This window comes from Capricornis sumatraensis, chromosome 2 (assembly GCF_032405125.1).
Source record: "Capricornis sumatraensis isolate serow.1 chromosome 2, serow.2, whole genome shotgun sequence".
Classification (NCBI taxonomy): Eukaryota; Metazoa; Chordata; class Mammalia; order Artiodactyla; family Bovidae; genus Capricornis; species Capricornis sumatraensis.
The window spans coordinates 157,888,464-157,912,025 of NC_091070.1; the positions used below are offsets into that span (position 1 = coordinate 157,888,464).

At 38.6% G+C, this 23,562-nt stretch overlaps 1 protein-coding gene across 1 annotated transcript in view; it reads right to left on the reverse strand.

Moving 5' to 3' along the window:
- CLCA4 (chloride channel accessory 4) overlaps positions 1-4,391 on the reverse strand; it is a 30,946-nt gene extending 26,555 nt beyond the window's left edge. The window contains exon 1 of the mRNA XM_068963990.1: positions 4,233-4,391. Within this exon, the coding sequence (XP_068820091.1) occupies positions 4,233-4,391 (159 nt within the window). The remainder of the gene's footprint in view (positions 1-4,232) is intronic.
- Positions 4,392-23,562: the final 19,171 nt, after the last annotated feature.

Here is a 23,562-nt window from a genome sequence, read left to right on the forward strand (position 1 = left end):
TATTTGAAAATATCTCCTCCTTTTCAATTCTTCCTGACCTAAGACCAGAATATAACTTGTCTTCAGAAATTCCAAGGATTTCTTCCTTTTACTCTGGAAGATGGTCTAGTGTGCTCTTAGTGTACTGAAGAGATCATTACAGTGATTAGGCTCAGAGCGGGCATCAGCCAGAAGCCAGAGTACAGAGAACTAAAGACCAGAGGACTGGCTGGCGGTGTGACAAGGTCTTTACAGAGCTCCCAAAGTAGGTTGGAGGTTACTTTTCACTTGATTATAATTATATTTTTCCAAGTATTCAAGCAAAAACCTGTGAAGTTTCTGACTCCTCCTTTCCCTCAACCCTTCTCTATCCCACACATCTAAACTATTAGCAAATTTCTCCATAATACTCTCAGAAAATGTCCAGGATCACAGCACATGAATGATCTCTCCCACAATATCTCCATTCCTATTCACCATCACTTCTCATCTGCTGCAGCTTCCTACTAATGTCTCTTGACATCTCTATGCTCACAACTTATATGGATGAGTAATAAGTGGAAGCCCTGTAGAGAGTGTCCTCAATGCTGCCATCAGAGAGATCTCAGAATAAGCAAGCTAGAGCACACCCGACCTCTGCTCAGATCCTTCTGTGGATCTCATCTCACTCAAAGTAGAAGCCCGCATCTTTCCAGTGGTCTGGGCCCTGCAACCTCTCCAACTTCAGCTCTCCTCAGTCTTCTTCCTGCTCATTCACAGTTGTTTCCTTGGTCACATCAAACATGCTGTCACCTCCATGCCACTGCAAATGCTGTCCCCTCCCCAGATTTTCCATGAGTCTTCCCTCACAGACCTCAGGCCTCTGCCAGACATCACAGCTAGTGAGACGTTTCTTGACCCCCCTGCATGAAACGGTGACCCACATTCTCTCCCTGCCCCAGCTCTGCAAAGACTGCTTGTCTCCCTTGGCTGATTTCACTACATAGCAACCTACTACTACAGAATTGTTTACGTTGATTTTTTTTTTTAATTATCTGTATCATCTGGAGAGAGTATATACTGAAAGAGATCAAGAGCTTTAAGAAAATTGACTGCTTTCTCGCCTGGAATGCTATAAGCAAGCATTCAATAAATCATTGTTTAAAGAATAGACAAGTCCAATTGCTAATTTACAGATAGGAAACAGAGGATCACATGTGCTGATAACCAGCAAGTAAACTGGGTTCTGAGCCAGGAATCAGTCAGAAGCTAGGGTACAGAAAACTGAAGATCCAGAGGACTGGCTAGGAGTTTGGAAGAGGACTTCAGAGATCTCCTTAATTAGACTGAAGATTACTTCATCACTGGCCTAAAGCAGATGAAATAATTTTCTACCTAAGGAAGTTCCCTAAGAATGTCTCTCCTCTCTTTTTGTTTCGGATCTCAATTTAGATCTCAATCAGTTGTTTTCTGCTTATAGTGATGACTCTCTCTGTCCCTTTGAGTGTATCTTGCATATAGTAAATTGAATTGCAGTACAGTTTGGGAAAATAAGATCACTGCATACAGTTTTGTGGGCTTCGAATTATACAAGTCCACGGGATTCAATTTATTTTATAGTCTTGTAACGTTATGTAGTTGTCTTGGGTAGTGGTATGTTTATAAAGTCATGGAGGGATTTCAAATACCCTATATCAGATGACTGTGATAGCTTGGGGCCTGCTGGGGTGGCTAATAATGATTTTCAGAGGCTTCCATGCAGAATTTTATAATATTCCATCTAAATTCCTTCTCAGAATTACTATAATATCCTAGTTGGATCAAAGAAGATTAAAATATTAATGTTTAAAAAAAAAAGTATTCTTCAACCCAAAAGACACATGAATAAAAGGAATAAGGAAAGTTGACAATTGAAGCTCAGGTCATAAATTATGAATCAATTCGACATATCTTACTATGGTCAGATAGTATCCCAAGAATGAGAGTATGTTCACTGTTCACCCTTTACAAAAAGAGGAACTTTTGTTGTCTTGTATAAACTGGATCTCAAATCCGAATCTATCAGCCTTCAAAACCCATGTGGAGGATCTCAGCTCTGATTGTACTGTTTAACTTGACCTTGGGAAAATTATTTCCTTTTCCAAATCCCAGTTTTCCCTTCTATATAATGTGGATGAGAGTATTTCACAAGTTTGTCTGAAAATATCAATGTAAGGACTTTGTAGAAGACTCAGAGAGTGCCAGAAAACATTCTTCTAATCTGGGAATGTCTGCTAAACATTGAACTTTTACATTCAATAGAGAAACATTTTGACAAATGTTTTGCCCCTACAAACAATTCTTCCAAATACTGTTTCCTGAGCTTCAGTTAGTTTTGATACTGATGAACTAGATACTAAAAAGCTATCATTCACAATCAACTATATTAACTGCTACTCAAGCCTGTGTTCATCAGTAAATTAATCTTTGTATTTTCCTGGAATTCAAAATGTGCCAGTAAGTAAATACTGCTGTGCTTAAGATTATACAGAATGAATGATAAATGGCAGCCACAATATCACCTGCTCACCATTCACGTCAAGCTCATCAGCTTCTGAGGGATAAGAACACCCATGGGGAAAGCAGAAAGTGAGAACTTAAGGAAACAATAGTGATGGAGTTAAATATAAGGAGTTAGTAAATGTTGAGGTGAGTGACAGGGAGAATTAATTTACATGGCTGTAACACCAGTCTCTTTATTACATGGAACGTTAAAGTCAGATGAAACAATAGATATAAGAGTCTTTGGTTCAGTCCTGGAAACTTTCTCTTGTCTACCCACTCTTCTGAGTGAACTCAGTTACCCTCATGGCTTGAAATCTCATCTACACACTGACGACTCCCAAGTTTTTATCTCTCCCTAGATTTCCTCCTTGAATTCAGATTCATATCTGCATCCACGTGGATATCTAATGGGCTTCCCAGGTGGCGCTAGTGGTAAAGAACCTCTGTCAATACAGGAGACATAAAAGATTCAGGTTAGATCCCTGGGTCGAGAAGACCCCTAGAGAAAGAAATGGCAAAAGCATCTCAAATTCAAAATTTTGCAAACTAACTTCTGACCTCCCAGCCACCAAATTTTCTCCACTTAAGTCTTTCCCTTCTCAATCAGTGATAATACCACCCTTCCAAGTGTTCAGACCAAAACCCTTGAGGTCTTTGTGACTTTTATTTTTCCCTCTTTCCTTCCCCTACCCCACACATCTAAATCATTAGCAAACTTGTCTGTGATAAGCTCATGGCAAAGCACACGTTCAGGATCACACCACATTAATGATGTCTACCACAATATCCTTGTTCATAGTCACTGTCATTTCTCACTCCCAACAGCTCCCTACAGAGTATATCCCTCAATCCCTCTGTGTTCGAACAGAGCTTATACAAGATGAGTGATGTGGGAAAACCCTCTACAGTGTTTCCTCAACACTGCAGACAGAATGAGTCCAGAACCAGCACAAGCGAGCACACCTCTCCTCTTCTATGGATTCTGATTTCACTCAGAGTGAAAGTCCAGATCTTTCCAGTGGTCTGGGCCCTGCTACCTCGCCACCTCAGCTCTCCCCCACTCTTCCTCTCTTGGCCACATCAAGCATATTCTCATCTCCACGCTGCTGCACCCAGTGTCCACTCCCAGGGTTTTCAGTGGACTCGCCCCTCACTCATCTCAGGTTTCCACCCAGATGTTATGTCTCCTGAGACATTCCCTGACTACCCTGCCTGAAACAGTAACCTGCATTCTCCCCTTATCCCAGCCCCACCATCACTGCCTATCCCCTCTGCCAGTTTATTTTACTGCATAGCAACTTACTACCATGAACCTGCTATACACTGACATGTTTTTATTATCTGTATCATCTGAAGAAAATATATACTTCATGAGATCAAGAGTTTTAAAAAAGATCCACTGCTCTCTCTCCTGTCATGCCATAGCAAGCATTCAGTAAATCATTGTTTAAAGAACATACAAGTCCATTTGCTAACTTACAGATGGAGAAACGGAGGATCAGGGAGGCCCCATGCCTTGTCTTTGATCTTATGGTGGGACAGGGGAGAACCTTGTCAATTTCCACTGCCCATTTCAGCATTATTTTATTTTCTTTTTCTTATTGCACCTTGGTGCTTTTAAACTTCCTGAAGTACTGAGAAGTTTCCATCGCAGTTATTAACTACTATATATATATATATATATATATTTCTCATCAATTCAAATAGAAGAAATCCCATTACTTTCTTACCTGTATCTTTTCAATTAGTGTTTCATTTTCTGGCACAGCGGGGTCTATAGCAATGATAATTCCCTCATAGCCATTGTTATTCAGCCGAACAAGGGAAGTGTTGGACCCCTGCAGCAGGTATAACATTAAGAGGAAGACAAAACTTCTGAATAACCCCATTGTTCCTCTTGAGTTGGTCCAGGCCCCAGTGTTGTTGAAGGGGCATTTCTTTCACCTTTAATCTCTCCATATATATATATATGTATATATACTCCTGAACATTATCAATGTTGGCTAGTTATGGGACTTTGACTGTATAAAGGTCAAAGTTACATATGTGAGAAAATATTTGACTTCAGATTACACAATTGTTTTATTGTATGTTACTGTAAAATGACCTGAATCATAGATGAGTTCAGAACGTTTTATAAAATACATTGCACATATTGCTTTTGGGACATATTTTCTATGCTTTCTAATTCTGGCTAATTTCCTCAGTATGGACATATACTTTGTATTTTCTGAAGAGTGCAATGTGACAATAAATAAAATTTCATCATGATATTAATAGAAAAAATGCTAATTTTGTTATTCAGTTTTACAGTGATTTAATTATTATTTAGATTATTTACTAACAGTAAAAATAATAGAAGAGAATGTTAAGATTACTAAATGTAAATAATGTCAAATTAGGTAAGATGGCTTTGAAAATTATAAGTATTTTAAAGACTGATAAATTAAGGGAAATTTAATAAAGTTATTAAAGTTTTTAAAGCCCTGTCCAGTAAAGAATGCATAGAATTTGTTTTTAATCAATTATATCAAAAAAGAATGGTATGTGTCGGTTATTATTGAGGCAGAGTGAATCATCTTAATAGTTAATATTTATTCAGTACTTACCGGGGCAGAGATTCTTTCACTTACTCCTTACTGCAACTCTGTAACATAAGTATGAATATTATTTTCATTTTATACTTGGGGAAACTGAGGCACACAGTTTTAGTACCTTGCCAAGATCACATAGCTAGTGAATGGCAGAGTCAGTATTTGAACCCAATATTCTTACTCCAGAGTTTTATCCTACTCCATAATAAGGCAATATTGTCTTATAAGGCAAATAATATAATAAGTTTTTTAATGAAAAAAGGGGGTCAGGATAGGAATTATAATGATGAGTTAAGTATATCTAGTCCTAAGGAAAAGGAGCCAGGACTCATCAGAAATCCAGAAGAGAACTGAAAATAAAATAATAAAAAATATCTTGAAATTAAGAGCTTAAGTAGGAGGATACCTGTGCTACATTGAAAAAGCAAAAGATTTTTATCAAGATAGAAGTTTCATCATATGTGTTCAGATTCCAACCTCTTAGGGAGCATCTCACACCCTCCTTCCATTCATTCAGGAATATTATGGAATAACTTTACATTCATAGAATTAATATTTTATGCAAGATACAGGGTGGAGCTGCTATACTAGCCATTGCAGGTGAATTGTGATTACCTGGAGGGATTAGACTGCTGCTGCTGCTAAGTCGCTTCAGTCATGTCCGACTCTGCGCGACCCCATAGATGGCAACCCACCAGGCTCTGCCATCCCTGGGATTCCCCAGGCAAGAACACTGACTGGAGTGGGTTGCCATTTCCTTCTCCAATACATGAACGTGAAAAGTGAAAGTGAGGTCGCTCAGTCGTGTCCGACTTGGTATTGCCAGATATATACGAGGCAGTCTTTCTTGGTTTCCTCCCTGACCTCACTTCCTACTTCCCCCTGCCTCTCCCTGAACTCCAGCTTAGGGGCTTCAAGCACACCGAGCAAGGTCTCCTCCCATAGAATGCTCAAGAAACTGATTTTAACTGATGGACTGACTGAAATAGTGAAGGACCACCATTTTAACCCCAAATAAAAACATATCACAGTGCATAAACAGAAACTTGTTTGAGGTCTCTGAAATGTTGGAGAAACCTGGGAGCTCAAATCCTCCCTAACGTTTGGGGGATATATAGTTTATTTTCAGGAGAGGCCATCGCTCCCTCAATAAAATCAGGGAACTCTTGGCTAGAATGTTGGAAAAGAGATCCTTCATCTTTGCCAGAGGTGTTAGGAAAAGCTCCCTTCAAGTACGAGATACATGATGCCCCATGAAAATAGACAAATATTTATCACATTCTCCTTTTACTTGTTCTGGAAGCCCAGAAAGGAGTGATGCTTTGTAGAGCCTGGAAAGGGACCACCATGGAAATGAAGATGATTGTATGCCCTGACTTATTTTTCCATATATCCCCTTTGCTGAATTTCTAATGCTAGTTGTAAAGAGGGAATGATAATTGTAAAGATGGTATCTCAGAGCTATCCCCTTCCATAACTAGTCCTCCTCTTCCAGATTCCTAGTTGGTTGGTCCAGCTTCAAAGGTCTCCATCAACTCAACCTCATGTGGGCTTTAGAGGCAGAGAATGGCTGGTCAAAAATCAGAAAAGGCCATGATAAATGGGTCTAAATCAAATCATGCTTAGGGAAAGAGGCTAACTTATAGGACACTTAGAAGGGTTGGATTTCCTTGTCTATTACTGAACCAAGGAGCTTAGAAAAAATTTAGTTGTTACCCAACATAACAAAGAGTTGGACACGACTTAGCCACTGAGCAACAACAACAGATCAAAACTTATGATTTCACAGGTGTAACTGTTACAATGATGCCAAGTACTGTTTCCTTTTTTTCAAGTGAGTTGATTTAAAGATATATTAAGAAAATAGTAGAATGGGTACCTGAACATGGTAACAAAGAGTCTGACATGACTGAGTGACTTCACTTTTCACTTTCAGGTTGATATATGCAATATTAAAAATTGTTAAAAATTTTCAAATATAATTACTATGAATTGTTTTTATATAATACTTTTATTATGCATGAAAAACTTTATTCAGCTTCAAAATACAGGGTTTTATTAAGTTTAGTTTTCACATAATAACCCAAAGGGAAAACAGTTGGTAGAATTTGATTAATAATAGATTCCAGTGGGTAACAGTTTCTATTATATAGTATCAACGTTTGAGTGAGCATTTAGAAAACTTACATTTACTGTGTTAATAATTCCCTATTCTACTCTCTTTCTGTCCCAAGTAGGTATTTTATTGGCTGCCATAAATCAGGGTGAATTCACATTTGAATGAGTAACACTGTTTTCCAAGAGCCATAAAGCAAACAAACAAACATGTTTCTCCTTGCTATTTTACATTTATCAAAAATAGCAGAAGTCTCTTGTACTCCTTGCAGGGGGAATCAATATGCCAAGTTAAGAAAATGAGATATTAATTTTATGTTCTTTTTTTCTTTTTAACATTCCATCCCAGATTCCCCTCTTTCTTGGGGAATTTAGGTGAGTAACACTGAATTCCCCAGGGAGAGTCAGATTTCTGATTGCCATAGTAACACAGGATCTCTTGTCAAGAGATTTTTAAATCATGGGTCAGTCACAGGGTAAGACAGTAACAGCCAGTTTCTTTCCTTATGAAAAGAGGATTTGGATTGGCATTATTGAGGCAGGCGTACGGTCTATGATTTCACTTTTGATTTCCTTGAAGGAATGATGTTTGTAATATCTTCATTTTTAGAAAATGAAGAGAGTTTCTTTCTGAATTGGAAAACTGAGTTACTCCCCCTTAAGAAATTTCCTGAAGGTAATGAGTTCTCCACTAATGACACAGAATTTAGGGTGTGAACAGGGTGGAATTCCTCCTCTGATGTTGTTTCTTCCTCCTTTTGTGGATCTTTCTGTGCATATGGGAAGTGTGGATCGCACTGTGTGTATTCTGTTCTAGATTACTTGTGCTAAGCACACACTGGTCAGAATCCTTTCCTGCCTTCTAGAGCCAGATCTGGAAACCAGTCTCTCTTTCTCTACTGCTAGCACACAAGTTATGAGAGCTTGTGGTTCCCTCTGTACCTAATTAGATAAGTATCTGCTTTTCAAACTATGTTTTGGAATAATAGAGGGAATATGTTTCTGAGTTCTAGACCTGGAAAGAAGCATTAGAAATCCCAACTGTTTCTTCAGGTCAAATCATATTTCTTAGTCCAGTTTTGCCATTGATCTAGCCAATATTTTGATTTTCTGACTCCTATACCCATTTCCAAATTAGTTCCAACTTCTGAAAAGGAAATGGCTGGGGGTTTTGTGTATATGTCTGTGATTTAAAAGCCGAAAGTATTAGTTAAATAAGAAACAGTATAAAATCACATATTTATAGTTTCTTGGAACATCCCACCAATAAGGGTTTCCTATTGGCCCTTCTTCCTACTTAGTGACCAGCTTTCCCCTCTCTTTTCTCATTCTCTGCTTATTCTCACTTATTCCTTTCAGGACTGTTAAATTCCTGGAATTGCAAATACTTTTCTCTTTTCTACAAAGTAGCACTTTAGCTCTCTCCTGCTGCTGCTCCCAAACTTGCACATTTAAGCCTGTTAAAGATGAATGAGTGAGTGACAGTCACTCACTCAGTCATGTCTGACTCTTTGCAACCCAATGGACTGTAGCTTGCTAGGCTCCTCTGTCCATGGGATTCTCCAGGTAAGAATACTGGAGTGGGTTGCCATGTAAGAGCTATATAGTCTTATATAAACAAAATGAGGTCTACTTTCCAACAGGTTCTTCATATGGGGCTAGGCAGCCAGAAAGTGAAAGTGCAGTTGCTCAGTCCTGTCGGACTCTAACCCCATGGACTGTAGCCTGCCAGGCTCCTCTGTCCATGGAATTTTCCAGGCAAGAGTACTGGAGTGGTTTGCCATTTCCTTCTCCAGGGGATCTTCCCGACCCAGCGATCGAACCCTCTCCCACATTGCAGGCAGACACTTCACCATCTGAGTCACCAGGGAAGCTCTTAGATAGTCAGAGGTGGTTTTATTTTCCCTCATTGTTAGAGAACTAGACCTTGTTCAACTAGCCTCTATAGTGCTAGCCATATGGTATAAAACCCTATTTTCAGAGATTTTTAATTTCATAATCAAGCAGTTAGGCAGCCTTCTTACCAAATTCTTAGTCACTAGCTTTTCCGGCTCCAGTTCCTCTTGCACATCAGTTGTCTCACATACAATGCCATCTTTCCCTTCTCGAATTCTTCAAGAGAATATCGTTACCTTCAGATTGGCACAAGCCTTGACTTGCTGTTTAGAATATATCAGAATCTGGTCAATTTACAGTTTCAATTTTATCTTTTAATACCACCAGTGATAAATATTTCTCTCGCATACTTGTGAAAAATCACCTTTACTTTCCACTGTGGTATCCTTGAGCACATTCAATATCTAGCTTAAATTCTGCTTCCTATGAAGGTTTCCCTGATCAATGCCTCCTGTCATTTCCCTTCTCTGAATTTCTATACCCTTTGATTAATAACATGGTTTTCTACACAGAAAATCCTCTCAGGATTTTCAGGATTTAGGGGTTGAGGTTTTGAATAGCTCCATAATACAGTTTTAGTGCTGGAAGACCTGAGAGACCATCCAGTTCAACCACTGATATTATGGATGACAACACATGTCCTAGGAAGATTAGTGACTTAGTAGCAAAACTCCAACCGGAACATCTGACTTTTGCCCAGTGTGACCTCTTCTCATGGCTTCCTGCTCCCAGCACCGAGCCAGTCCCTGCTTATTCCCCCTGGCTGCCGCTGCTATTGCTATTTGTTACCCCAGCTGTACCCTGAACTCAAGGTACCTGTTTCTTTTGGGGAGTTGTAAAGTTAACAGATGCTACAGAAATTTTGTAACATATGATTCCTAAGTTAAAGACTTTCTCATTGTGTAATCAGAATTGGACGAACCACAAGGAGAAAAAAAAAAAAATCCTTTGAGCAAAATTGCTTTACACCAAAAGTTTGTCCAAAGAATTTTATGCCAGGAGCAAGTACTCACAGATTCATCTATTCATAGAGATCTCTATAATCCATTCTTATATATATATATAGGATCCTGTAAGGATCAGGGAGAACTAATATTTATTGAGCATCCATGTCAGATACTCTTATTGTTACTTTACATTAACTCATTTAGTTTTCATAATCACTAACTTTAAATTTTTATTTTTATTTTTATTTATTTATTTTTTTATGTTTTTTTATTATTTTTTTAATTTTAAAATCTTTAATTCTTACATGTGTTCCCAAACATGAACCCCCCTCCCACCTCCCTCCCCATAACATCTCTGTGGGTCATCCCCATGCACCAGCCCCAAGCATGCTGTATCCTGCGTCAGACATAGACTGGCGATTCAATTCTTACATGATAGTATACATGATAGAATGCCATTCTCCCAAATCATCCCACCCTCTCCCTCTCCCTCTGAGTCCAAAAGTCCATTATACACAGCTGTGTCTTTTTTCCTGTCTTGCATACAGGGTCGTCATTGCCATCTTTCTAAATTCCATATATATGTGTTAGTATACTGTATTGGTGTTTTTCTTTCTGGCTTACTTCACTCTGTATAATCGGCTCCAGTTTCATCCATCTCATCAGAACTGATTCAAATGAATTCTTTTTAATGGCTGAGTAATACTCCATTGTGTATATGTACCACAGCTTTCTTATCCATTCATCTGCTGATGGACATCTAGGTTGTTTCCATGTCCTGGCTATTATAAACAGTGCTGCAATGAACATTGGGGTACATGTGTCTCTTTCAATTCTGGTTTCCTCGGTGTGTATGCCCAGCAGTGGGATTGCTGGGTCATAAGGCAGTTCTATTTGCAATTTTTTAAGGAATCTCCACACTGTTCTCCATAGTGGCTGTACTAGTTTGCATTCCCACCAACAGTGTAGGAGGATTCCCTTTTCTCCACACCCTCTCCAGCACTTATTGCTTGCAGATTTTTGGATCGCAGCCATTCTGACTGGTGTGAAGTGGTACCTCATTGTGGTTTTGATTTGCATTTCTATGATAATGAGTGATGTTGAGCATCTTTTCATGTGTTTGTTAGCCTAAAAAATACTTTTTTGTAGTATAGTTGGTTTAAAATGTTGTGTTAGTTTCTGCTGTATAGCAAATTGAGTCATAAGACAGGTATCGTATTATCTTCCTCCTTCTACAAATGGTGAAACAGAGACCAGAGATGTAAAGTAAATTTTCTGAATAATAAGCCCATAGAAGGAAGAACATGGGATTTGAACTTATGTCTCTTGTCTCTACATCATGTCGTGGGTAGCTATATTTTGCCCATTTGGTTACACAATGGACTATGGTGGTGGACACTCTTAGTGCTCTGCCCCATCTCTTCTTGCCGTTTTACTGTTCCTGTATACCTCTTCTCCCTGTGTCAGGGGACTTTTCTCAGTGGCTCACACTGGCAGCTCTTCTCTGGAGGACGGTCTCAGGCTACGGGAGCTGCTTATCTGTTTATGCAGAGAGCCAGTGGTAGCTTACATCCTCCCAGGTGGTCCTTAGCCAGTGACTGACAAGTGCAGGGGGTGTGAAATCTTAGCGCCTTTGCTTCAAGTTGGGACAAGTTCTAAGATGTAACTTAGATATTAGAGCTCCCTGTGGAAACAACCTTAAAAAATCTCCACAGCACTGTAACCAACATCCTACTTGACTTAATTTTTCCTTGTTTTGTTTTCTTTCCTCCTTTGCCATTGTTTTCTTTGAGAACTTCCTTAAGAAATTGCTTGTATGTAAAGTCTTGTCTCGGGGTTTAATTTTGGTGAATCCATTCTAAGATAGAGTATCATGACTTAATTTCTCAATATTATTTATTAAGCACTTCCTATATGCCAAGCACTATGTGATATTCTTTCAGTCTATTAACTCATTGAATCCTCACAAGAACCCTATGAGTAGATACCATTTCTCATTTTACAAATGAGAAAGCTGAGCCTTAATATGGTCCTCAGGGTCACGCAGCCAGTAGATGTCAGAACCAAGCTGAAACCCTGGTCTGATTCCCAAGGCATATTCATAACCCCTATGCTGTACTCCTCAAGGATAAGTAATTTCCCCTGGTAAGGAAGCCAACTCATAGTCAGCCCCTCCTTCTGTGGGAGAATACAAAAACAAATGATACAAATTCAAGTGTAAAACACAAATTATCATATATTTTACAGTTTTCTTCTCCTAATCCAGAAGATCTACATTTCTGTGACTGGGGAGAGCAAGAAATCTAATCTGGGCAAAACATATTATATGACACTTCATATGGTCTTTAGACTAGTGCCTTGAATATTTGTGGAGTATTTGCTTTCTGATAAGCTCAGAAGATAAAAGAGTGCTTACTCGTAAGGAATCTATAATTCAGTGAAGGAGGCTGACCTGAGAAGGTCTATAATGCAATCTGACAAACACTGTAATAAAAGCACAAGATAGCACGGAAGAAGGAGTAAAATATTCTGATTCTGTCCTAGAGATGAAGTTAGGGAATGACTCGTGAGTCATAAAGAATGGATAGGATTTTAGTGTTTTATTTTATCTCATTTTAATTTAACTGTACTTTATTATTTTACAATGGAAGAACAAATACCAGAATTGTGTTTGAAATAGAGGCTAGGATCACAGAGGTAGAAAATGGCCTGTATCTGTGATTCTTATTAGAAATCTAATACAAAGACCTAGCTAGACCTCATGTACTTGCTCTGGTGGAAAGAACAGTAGTGCTTTCCTCTGATTGATAGCTTCTCTTTAAAATGACTCAGAATTATTTTATACTTAGAATATTCACTCTCAAGCAGTTATCACTTATATTCATAGCTATATAAAAGTGGGACTCTGAGATTTCAAGTGTTTCTAGTATGGAGATGTGAACTGGAACATATTAATGGCCATGCTAGGTAAAGGAGAGTGATTTCCAACCTGTGGATTAAGACTCTAAGGGGACTCAAGTTTACTGAGATGGGTATTCAAATCCATATGCATATATATTCCTTTCCCAAGCTACAGATACTTGAGCTCTTATCTTGTGGGGCAGTCATAAGCAAAGCAGTTAAGAATATAAGGGTTTGGAACTGTACTGTTCGAGTTTAAACCCTAGCTTTACCATTATGTGAATGAATTTGGTTAAACTACTTGACCCTTCTGTACCTCAATTTCTCAATATATTTTTATAACTATTCCAAAATTATTTACATGTAAAAGAAAATGTAAGAAAGGTAGGAAATTTGTAACAAGTAATGAAAAAGACCAAATCAGTTGGCCCTGAATGATTTTATTTTACCTCATTATAACTTTGTACAATAATTTACAGGTTCAGAGACACTATCTCTGTCCTAACAGAACCCCTTGTCTTTACACTAATTCCTCCCAATGTATTCTGCACACAGTCTTTCTCAATAAAACATGATCATATCTGGCTACAGTTTTTTTTTTTTTTTTTTAATCATCATTTCCCCATTGGCTATAGGTTAAAGTCCAAGATCTGTGGCATTTTTTTCAAAGACTTCCTCTGTGGCTTAGCTACTTTCTTACTACCTTCTTAGTCCTCAATTTCTTGCCCTCTCCTCTTCCAGCTTAGAATACACAGAAATGTTTACATTTTCTCCTTTATACTCCTATAATTACATGACACTGTATTACAGCACCTGAAATTGCGTTGTCTCCTTAACTAAATCGTAAGCCTCTGGAAGAGCAGGGACCATGTGGTTCCAGACTAAAGCACAGTGACTATTATACAGTACAAATTGTGCTCAGTGAAAAATGAATTCAAGTCAACAAATATTATATTCTAGGTTTTAGATATTGTTAGAGCAATAGTTAAGAAACAAAAATTTAGTAAGTAGGTTCTTGTACAAAGGTTACAATGAATTTTTTTTTTAAGCTCTAAAAAGATTATGTTCTGAAGTGTTAATTATATTGTATGAGTATTTTAAACAGGACTCTATGGTTGCATGTGATAGAAAACCAACTCACATAAGTTAGTTAAATCTATTTATATGTTTGTTCATTTGAAGGATATTGGGTACATCTCACATAGCACGACAATGGAGTAGCCCGAAGAGAACTCAAAACCAGCCCTACTGTACATTATCCAGGAACCAAGACAGAATTAGTTTTGCTGGCAACTTTGTATACCTAGGTCAGATTCTGAAAATATCTGGGGGATGATTTCCTAAAGTCTGAGATGGTCCCAAGGTGAAAAAATCCTGGCTGGCGAATGCATTAGGCTGCTATATAGGCTGTTCTGGAAGAGCCAGGCTCAGTTCATCTGATATTCTTTGATATTACTTGATACGGGTGTCTGAAAGCCTTGATTATCTGGCATCAATCAGGAATACGTACTGTCATTAAACTTCCCAGATAACCAGAGCCTAATTCATTTAGTTTGAAAACTTAATTTTAACTCTTTTCAGGCCTTTCTTTCTAAAAGAGAATATATTGAATAGAATATATTGACGATAACTTGGGTAATGTAATGGAGCACAAGAGTGAGTGCAGGTGTCAAGAGTCTTTAATGAATGTCTTCCAGAGGACACCAGGTTCATATACTCCAGTCTTTATCCACAGGACAAATTTTTATTGAGGCATACAAATACTTTCACAGAAAGGAAGTGCCAGATTTAAATTTTTTTTAGAAATCAATTTCAGATAAATTAATATGGTAATCTGTTATGGGAAAAGAGAGAGAAGAAAACCCATTTGCTGTATGTGTGTGCTTAGTTGCTTAGTCATGTCCGACTCTTTGCAACACCATGGACTGTAGCCCGCCAGGCTCCTCTGTCCATGGGGATTCTTCAGGCAAGAATACTGGAGTTGGTTGCCATGCCCTCCTCCAGGGGATCTTCTCAACTCAGGGTTCGAACCCACCCCACATTGCAAGCGGATTCTTTACCGTCTGAGCCACCAGGGGTAGAAGAAAGCTCATTTACTTGTCGTCTTTGAGTGTGTTTGAGCTTGCCTTTCTGTGACATCTCCTATTTCATATCGGAATTAGTTTAGTTGCACACTCAGGACCATCATTCTGTAAATCAACTTTGGGCACCACTCTGGAGACCAATACAAGGTTCTTGGAAATTTGCTAATCTCTGTAGAATTGTGTGCAGTGTCCAGAAGTGAAAGCACTGCTAAGATGTTGTCCATATATAGCAGAACTGTCTATTCTCCAATTTCCTCATTTCATATATATATGTTTTCAATTTTGTAAACCTTTAAAAAATAGACATATTATGAGCATTCTACCAAAAGACTGTTTTGAAATGAGAATGAAGATGATGATATAGCGGATGAGATAACGAATATTGACTTAGTGATTCTTCTGTGCTGGACCCTGTTCTAACCACTCTTCTTATACTCATTCAGTTAACCTTCACATCAGTCCTATGATATTTTCATTTTATACCACATATAAAGAAGCTTTAGTACAGAGAGATAACTTGGCCAATGTTTCATTACTAGTGAGAGGATATGTATTTTTAAAGCATATTTATAGCAATATTTCATAAAGCAAAATGATAGAGTAAAATTTCATCACATGAATACAAGAAAATTTACTACTACATTGATATTATTTCCAATTTAGGTATCTTTCAGAGAATGCTGCTGTGAATAACTTTGTTGGCAAGTTTATTTATTTCCTTGTGATACATACTGTTTGTAAACTAATGTGTCAAGGGGAGCTTTTTATGCCTTTTGACATTGCCAAGTGCTTTCTAGAAAGTCAGTGCCTATTTATAGTTCATGAAATGGTATATGTGTATACATGTCATTAGACTTTACAAATAATATGTATATATAAATACTATATATATGTATATTTAATTTGGTAACAATTATTTTATTATTTTCGTTGTTGCTAGTCAATGGGGTTGCTCACAGCACTTCTCTAACCTCATTCTCAGATGAGGAAACTGAGTGAACCCTAGTACTTAGGAGCTTCTGTTCATTACTCTTGGTTACCTTTGTCACTGTTTATTATTCAGGACTGCTGATTCACTACCAGGTGTGCATATTTGATACCTGTTTCCACATAGATATTATACTATCTCGTAACAAAACAGAAAGCTAACTAGACAACTAGGTCATGCTATACTAGTAAATTTGATCCACATACTATCCATCATTAAAACTAAAACAAACAAGGAAGCTAGGCAATAAACTCTGTACATTGATAGCAAACTTGATTGACTCTCAATTCTGAAGTTAATAGCCATGTTGAGAATAGTACCTCCTAACAATTTTGTGAGTCATCAGGATTATTCCCTTATTTCCTGGTTCCTGGCCTAAATGTCAGTGCAGATAAGGAAGGTATATAGGAAATTGAATTAAATACAAAATATTTCCTGCATATGAAACCTTGCCTACATGATGAAAAAAACTATATCTAAAATGGAAACTTAAAAAAAATTCTTTCTGAAAAGTAAAAAGGAAAAATAGTTAATGTAGGATTTTAGTTATGTCTGATAAATGAAAATGCTATTAATGTTCCCTGTACCATTATTCTAAAAATATTTATTGATCACCTTGTCTGAGTCAGTTGTCTTACTCCTACCTGTCTGCAAGTAGACTTCATTAATATAGGGATGGATGTGTGTGTGTGTGTGTGTGTGTGTGTGTGTGTGTGTATAGAGAATGGCTATCAACAAGTCTATGAACAGTAAATACTGGAGAAAGTATGGAGAAAAAGAAACCCTATTACACTGTTGATGGGAATGTAAATTGGTACAGTCTCTATGGAGAACAGTATGGAGGTTCCTTAAGAAACTAAAAATACCCTTACCATATGATCCTGCAGTCCCACTCCTGTGCATATATCTGGAGGAAAGCATAATTCAAAAAGATACTTGCAACTCAATGCTCATAGCAGCACTATTTACAATAGCCAAGACATGGAAATTATATAAATGGCCATTGAGAAAAGACTAGATAAAAAAGATACGTTATATGTATGCAATGGGGGGTGGGCGCAGGAGGAACAAGAGGAGCTACTCCACGTTCAAGGTCAGGAGGGGCGGCCATGAAGAGGTACCCCTCATCCAAGGTAAGGAGCAGTGATTGCGCTTTGCTGGAGCAGCCATGAAGAGATACCCCACGTCCAAGGTAAGAGAAACCCAAATAAGACGGTAGGAGTTGCAAGACGGCATCAGAGGGCAGACACACTGAAACCATAGTCACAGAAAACTGGCCAATCTGATCACACGGACCACAGCCTGTCTAACTCAATGAAACTAAGCATGCTGTGTGGGGCCACCAAAGATGGGCGGGTCATGGTGAAGAGGTCTGACAGAATGTGGTCCACTGGAGCAGGGAATGGCAAACCACTTCAGTATTCTTGCCTTGAGAACCCCATGAACAGTATGAAAAAGCAAAAAAAAAAAAAAAGGACACTGAAAGATGAACTACCTAGGTCGGTAGGTGCCCAATATGCTACTGGAGATCAGTGGAGAAATGACTCCAGAAAGAATGAAGGGATGGAACCAAAGCAAAAATAATACCCAGTTGTGGATGTGACTGGTGATAGAAGCAAGGTCCGATGCTGTAAAGAGCAATATTGCATAGGAACCTGGAATGTCAGGTCCATGAATCAAGGCAAATTGGAAATGGTCAAATAGGAGATGGCAAGAGTGAATGTTGACATTCTAGGAGTCAGCGAACTAAAATGGACTGGAATGAGTGAATTTAACTCAGATGACCATTATATCTACTACTGCGGGCAGGAATCCCCCAGAAGAAATGGAGTAGCCATCATGGTCAACAAGAGTCCAAAATGCAGTACTTGGATGCAATCTCAAAAACGACAGAATGATCTCTGTTCGTTTCCAAGGCAAACCATTCAATATCACAGTAATCCAAGTCTATGCCCCAACCAGTAGCACTGAAGAAGCTGAAGTTGAATGGTTCTATGAAGACCTACAAGACCTTTTAGAACTAACACCTAAAAAAGATGTCCTTTTCATTAAAGGGGACTGGAATTCAAAAGTAGGAAGTCAAGAAACACCTGGGGTAACAGGCAAATTTGGCCTTGGAATACAGAATAAAGCAGGGCAAAGGCTAATAGAGTTTTGCCAGGAGAACACAATGGTCATAGCAAACACCTCTTCCAACAACACAAGAGAAGACTCTACACATGGACATCACCAGATGGTCAACACCGAAATCAGATTGATTATATTCTTTGCAGCCAAAGATGGAGAAGCTTTATACAGTCAGCAAAAAGAAGACTGGGAGCTGACTGTGGCTCAGATCATGAGCTCCTTATTGCCAAATTCAGACTTAAATTGAAGAAAGTAGGGAAAATCTCTAGACCATTCAGGTATGACCTAAATTAAATGCCTTATGACTATACAGTGTAAGTGAGAAATAGATTTAAGGGACTAGATCTGATAGATAGAGTGCCTGATGAACTATGGATGGAGGTTTGTGACATTGTATAGGAGACAGGGATCAAGACCATCCCCATGGAAAAGAAATGCAAAATAGCAAAACGGCTGTCTGGGGAGGAGTTACAAATAACTGTGAAAAGAAGAGAAGCAAAAAGCAAAGGAGAAAAGGAAAGATATAAGCATCTGAATGCAGAGTTCCAAAGAATAGCAAGGAGAGATAAGAAAGCCTTCCTCAGCAATCAATGCAAAGAAATAAAAGAAAACAACAGAATGGGAAAGACTAGAGATCTCTTCAAGAAAATTAGAGATACCAAGGGAAGATTTCATGCAAAGATGGGCTCAATAAAAGACGGAAATAGTATGGACCTAACAGAAGCAGAAGATATTAAGAGGAGGTGGCAAGAATACACAGAAGAACTGTACAAAAAAGATCTTCACGACTCGGATAATCACGATGGTGTGATCACTGATCTAGAACCAGACTTCCTGGAATGTGAAGTAAAGTGGGCCTTAGGAAGCATCACTACGAACAAAGCTAGTGGAGGTGATAGAATTCCAGTTGGGCTATTTCAAATCCTGAAGGATGATGCTGTGAAAGTGCTTCACTCAATATGTCAGCAAATTTGAAAAATTTAGCAGTGGCCACAGGACTGGAAAAGGTCAGTTTTCATTCCAATCCCAAAGAAAGGCAATGCCAAAGAATGCTCAAACTACCACACAATTGTACTCATCTCACATGCTAGCAAAGTAATGCTCAAAATTCTCCAAGCTAGGCTTCAGCAATACATGAACTGTGAACTTCCAGGTGTTCAAGCTGGTTTTAGAAAAGGCAGAGGAACCAGAGATCAAATTGCCAACATCCGCTGGATCATGGAAAAAGCAAGAGAGTTCCAGAAAAACATCTATTTCTGCTTTGTTGACTATGCCAAAGCCTTTGATTGTGTGGATCACAATAAACTGTGGAAAATTCTGAGAGAGATGGGAATACCAGACCACCTGACCTGCCTCCTAAGAAACCTGTATGCAGGTCAGGAAGCAACAGTTAGAACTGGACATGGAACAACAGACTGGTTCCAAATAGGAAAAGGAGTACATCAAGGCTGTGTATTATCACCCTGCTTATTCAGCTTATATGCAGAGTACATCATGAGAAACGCTGGGCTGGAAGAATCACAAGCTGGAACCAAGATTGCCGGGAGAAATATCAATAACCTCAGATATGCAGATGACACCACCCTTATGGCAGAAAGTGAAGAGGAACTAAAAAGCCTCCCGATGAAAGTGAAAGTGGAGAGTGAGGAAGTTAGCTTAAAGCTCAACATTCAGAAAACTATCATGGCATCTGGTCCCATCACGTCATGGGAAATAGAAGGGAAACAGTGGAAACAGTGTCAGACTTTACTTTGGGGGGCTCCAAAATCACTGCAGATGGTTACTGCAGCCATGAAATTAAAAGATGCTTACTCCTTGGAAGGAAAGTTATGACCAACCTAGATAGCATATTCAAAAGCAGAGGCGTTACTTTGCCAACTAAGTTCCGTCTAGTCAAGGCTATGGTTTTTCCAGTAGTCATGTATGGCTGTGAGAGTTGGACTGTGAAGAAAGCTGAGTGCTGAAGAATTGATGCTTTTGAACTGTGGTGTTGGAGAAGACTCTTGAGAGTCCCTTGTACTGCAAGGAGATCCAATCAATCCATTCTAAAGGAGATCAGTGCTGGGTGCTCACTGAAAGGACTGATGCTAAAGCTGAAACTCCAATACTTTGACCACCTCATGTGATGAATTGACTCATTTGAAAAGACCCTGATGCTGGGAGGGATTGGGAGCAGGAGGAGAAGGGGACTACAGAGGATGAGATGGCTGAATGGCATTACCGACTCGATGGATGTGAGTTTGAGTGAACTCAGGAGTTGGTGATGGACAGGGGAGCCTGGCATGCTGCCATTCATGGGGTTGCAGAGTCAGGCATGACTGAGCGACTGAACTGAACTGAACTGGAATATTACTCAGCCATAAAAAAGAATAAAATAATGCCATTTGGATGGATCCAGAGATTATCATATGAAGCGAAACAAATCAAACAAAGATAAGTATCATATGATATCACTTTGTGTGGAATCTAAAAAAATTATTTAAATGAACTTATTTACAAATCCAAAACTGACTCACATTCATAGCTAATTTATGGTTAGCAAAGGAGAGGAGGTAAATTAGGAATTTCAAATTAACATATACACACTAATATATGAAAAATAGAAACGAACCTGCTGTATTCAATACAATGAAGTATATTCAATATCTTGTAATAACCTGTAAGAGAAAAGTTGGCTTTAAAGCTCAACATTCAGAAAACTAAGACCATGGCATCCAGTCCCATCACTTCATGGCTAATAGATGGAGAAACAGTGGAAACAGTGGCTGACTTTATTTTTGGGGGCTCCAAAAATCACTTTAGATGGTGATTACAGCCATGAAATGGAAAGACATTTACTCCTTGGAAGGAAAATTATTACCAACCTAGACAGTATATTGAAAAGCAGGGACATTACTTTGCCAACAAAGGTCCATCTAGTCAAGGCTATGGTTTTTCCAGTAGTCATGTATGGATGTGAGAGTTGGACTGTGAAGAAAGCTGAGCACCGAAGAATTGATGCTTTTGAACTGTGGTGTTGGAGATGACTCTTGAGAGTCCCTTGGACTGTAAGGAGATCCAACCAGTCCATCCTAAAGGAGATCAATCAGTCCTGCGTGTTTATTGGAAGGACTGATGTTGAAGCTGAAACTCCAATACTTTGGCCACCTGATGCAAAGAGCTGACTCATTTGAAAAGACTCTGATGCTGCGAGGGATTGGGGGAAGAAGGAGAAGGGGATGACAGAGGATGAGATGGTTGGATGCATCACCCACTCAATGGATGTGAGTTTGGGTGGACTCCGGGAGTTGGTGATGCACAGTGAAGCCTGGCTTGCTATAGTTCATGGGGTCGCAGAGTTGGATACAACTGAGTGACTGAACTGAACTGAACTGAACTGAGGAAAGAATCAGAAAAAGAATGCATATATATTTGTGTGTGTGTGTGTCTGTGTGTTGTTTAAATATTGTTTTGGCCAGAAAGTTTTTTCAGTTAATGAATATGTTGTTCAATACAGTTCTTGATGAAAATGAAAAATGTGTCTTTTATTTTTATTTAAAATCAAACTTTTTAGCCAGCCCATTATATATATATATATATATATATATTCAGTTATATATATATGTATATATATAATTGAACCACTTTGCTAGACACCCAAAACTAATACAACATTGTAAATTAACCATGCTTCAATAAAAGGCCACACTATATTAATGTAGTCAGTTTGAATATTAATAAACTTTATATTTTCCCTATTTTATGGTCAAAAAACACAGAAAACAAAGAACTCTGGGTTCAAACTGCTGATTCTTATCTCTAATCAGCTGTGTGACCTTACTAAACATGCTGGAACCTCTTTACCTCAGTTTTGTAATTTGTAAAATGTGAATAATAATATTACCAAACTCAAGGGGTTTCTGTGAAATAAAAATGGGATAATATAGCAGAAGCTCTCAGAACAGTACCTGACACTTAGTAAGTGCTATCCCTGGTAGCCTAGTCAGTAAAGAATTTGTCTGCAATGCGGAAGACTTGGGTTTGATCTCTGGGTCAGGAAGATCCCCTGGAGAAGGGAATGCCAACTGACTCCAGTATTCTTGCCTGGAGAATTCCATGGACAGAGGAGCCTGGCAGGTTACAGTCCAAGTGGTCACAAAGAGTTGGACACCACTGAGTGACTTTATCACACACACATAAGTATATGTTAGCTATTCTTTTTGTTAGTATTACATAATAATAATTTTTCTTGTTATGCTTATTATTCTATGTATTCTAATTATTACTACTAAGAAAAATTGCTTGCATCTTCTCTTTTCATCAAGCTAATGTTTTATGAATAGTATTATTATAAATGCAGTTATGTTTCTAGAATCAGCCTGCCAAAGAATTCACCCAGAAATTCTTCTTGGCTATGGGAGAAAGAATACCTGAAAATCTGAGGCTTGTACACTATTGGCCTAGTTCATGCAACTGGTCTTCTTTTTCAAGAGGAAGTATAGTAAACTTATTTAAGAGATTACTGTAACTATGGCTTAAATATTACTTAAATCACTTACCAACTGAGACTCCAGGCAGATTCCTGAACTCTTAAGCCCTAGTTGCCTGTCTGTACCACCTTTGATATGACATCCTTTCTCTTTAGAGGGCCCTGAGCTTGCCCTTTGCTCCTGGGCCTCCCCCAGGCTAGCTTCATGGGTTTGAGACTTGTGTAGTCATCATATATGGCCCTGGATTCAGAAAAGTCATATACTGACTCAATGATCTGCGGTAGTTGTCCTAAAATTCTTAGCCATTTTTCCCTTTGAACTTATTTTAAGTAGAGTCTGATGGGAAGATGGATGTGTGCCCACCATTTCTTGGCACTTCCTTTACATATAGCATTCATGAGGCCCATGGGCACAAATTCAGGTGAGCTCACAAAGTGGTGGATTTCAGTGAGACTCAAAGTGAATACAGGATAAACATATTTTATCTAAGTAGATGGTGCCCTGACAGCCTGGAAAGGCTGTGCTTTCAGTTTAATCCAGAACTTTGAATGCAGAAAGAAGGCAAGGACATTCCAAGAAACACAGGCAACCAAGAAGCTATCATATCCTTTCTTATTCATGTTATTTCCCTTTGTTGCTTCTCAGTCACTCAGTCGTGTCCAGCTCTTTGTGACCCCATGGACTGTATCCATCAGGCTCCTCTGTCCATGGCATTCTCCAGGCAAGAGTCCTGGAGTGGATTGCCATTTCCGTCTCCATTTTCCTTTGTTAGTCAACTACTTGTATTGATAATGATGATAGAGAAGGAAAAGGAAAAATAGAACAGCCCATAGTTCCTCCTCCTTGCAGTCCTTCCTTACTCACCGGTGAGCTAAAGGTGGAAAGCGTTTGGCAGGCAGGATGTGAAGTAAAAACACTTAAAAGTTGTGCACTGTTTTC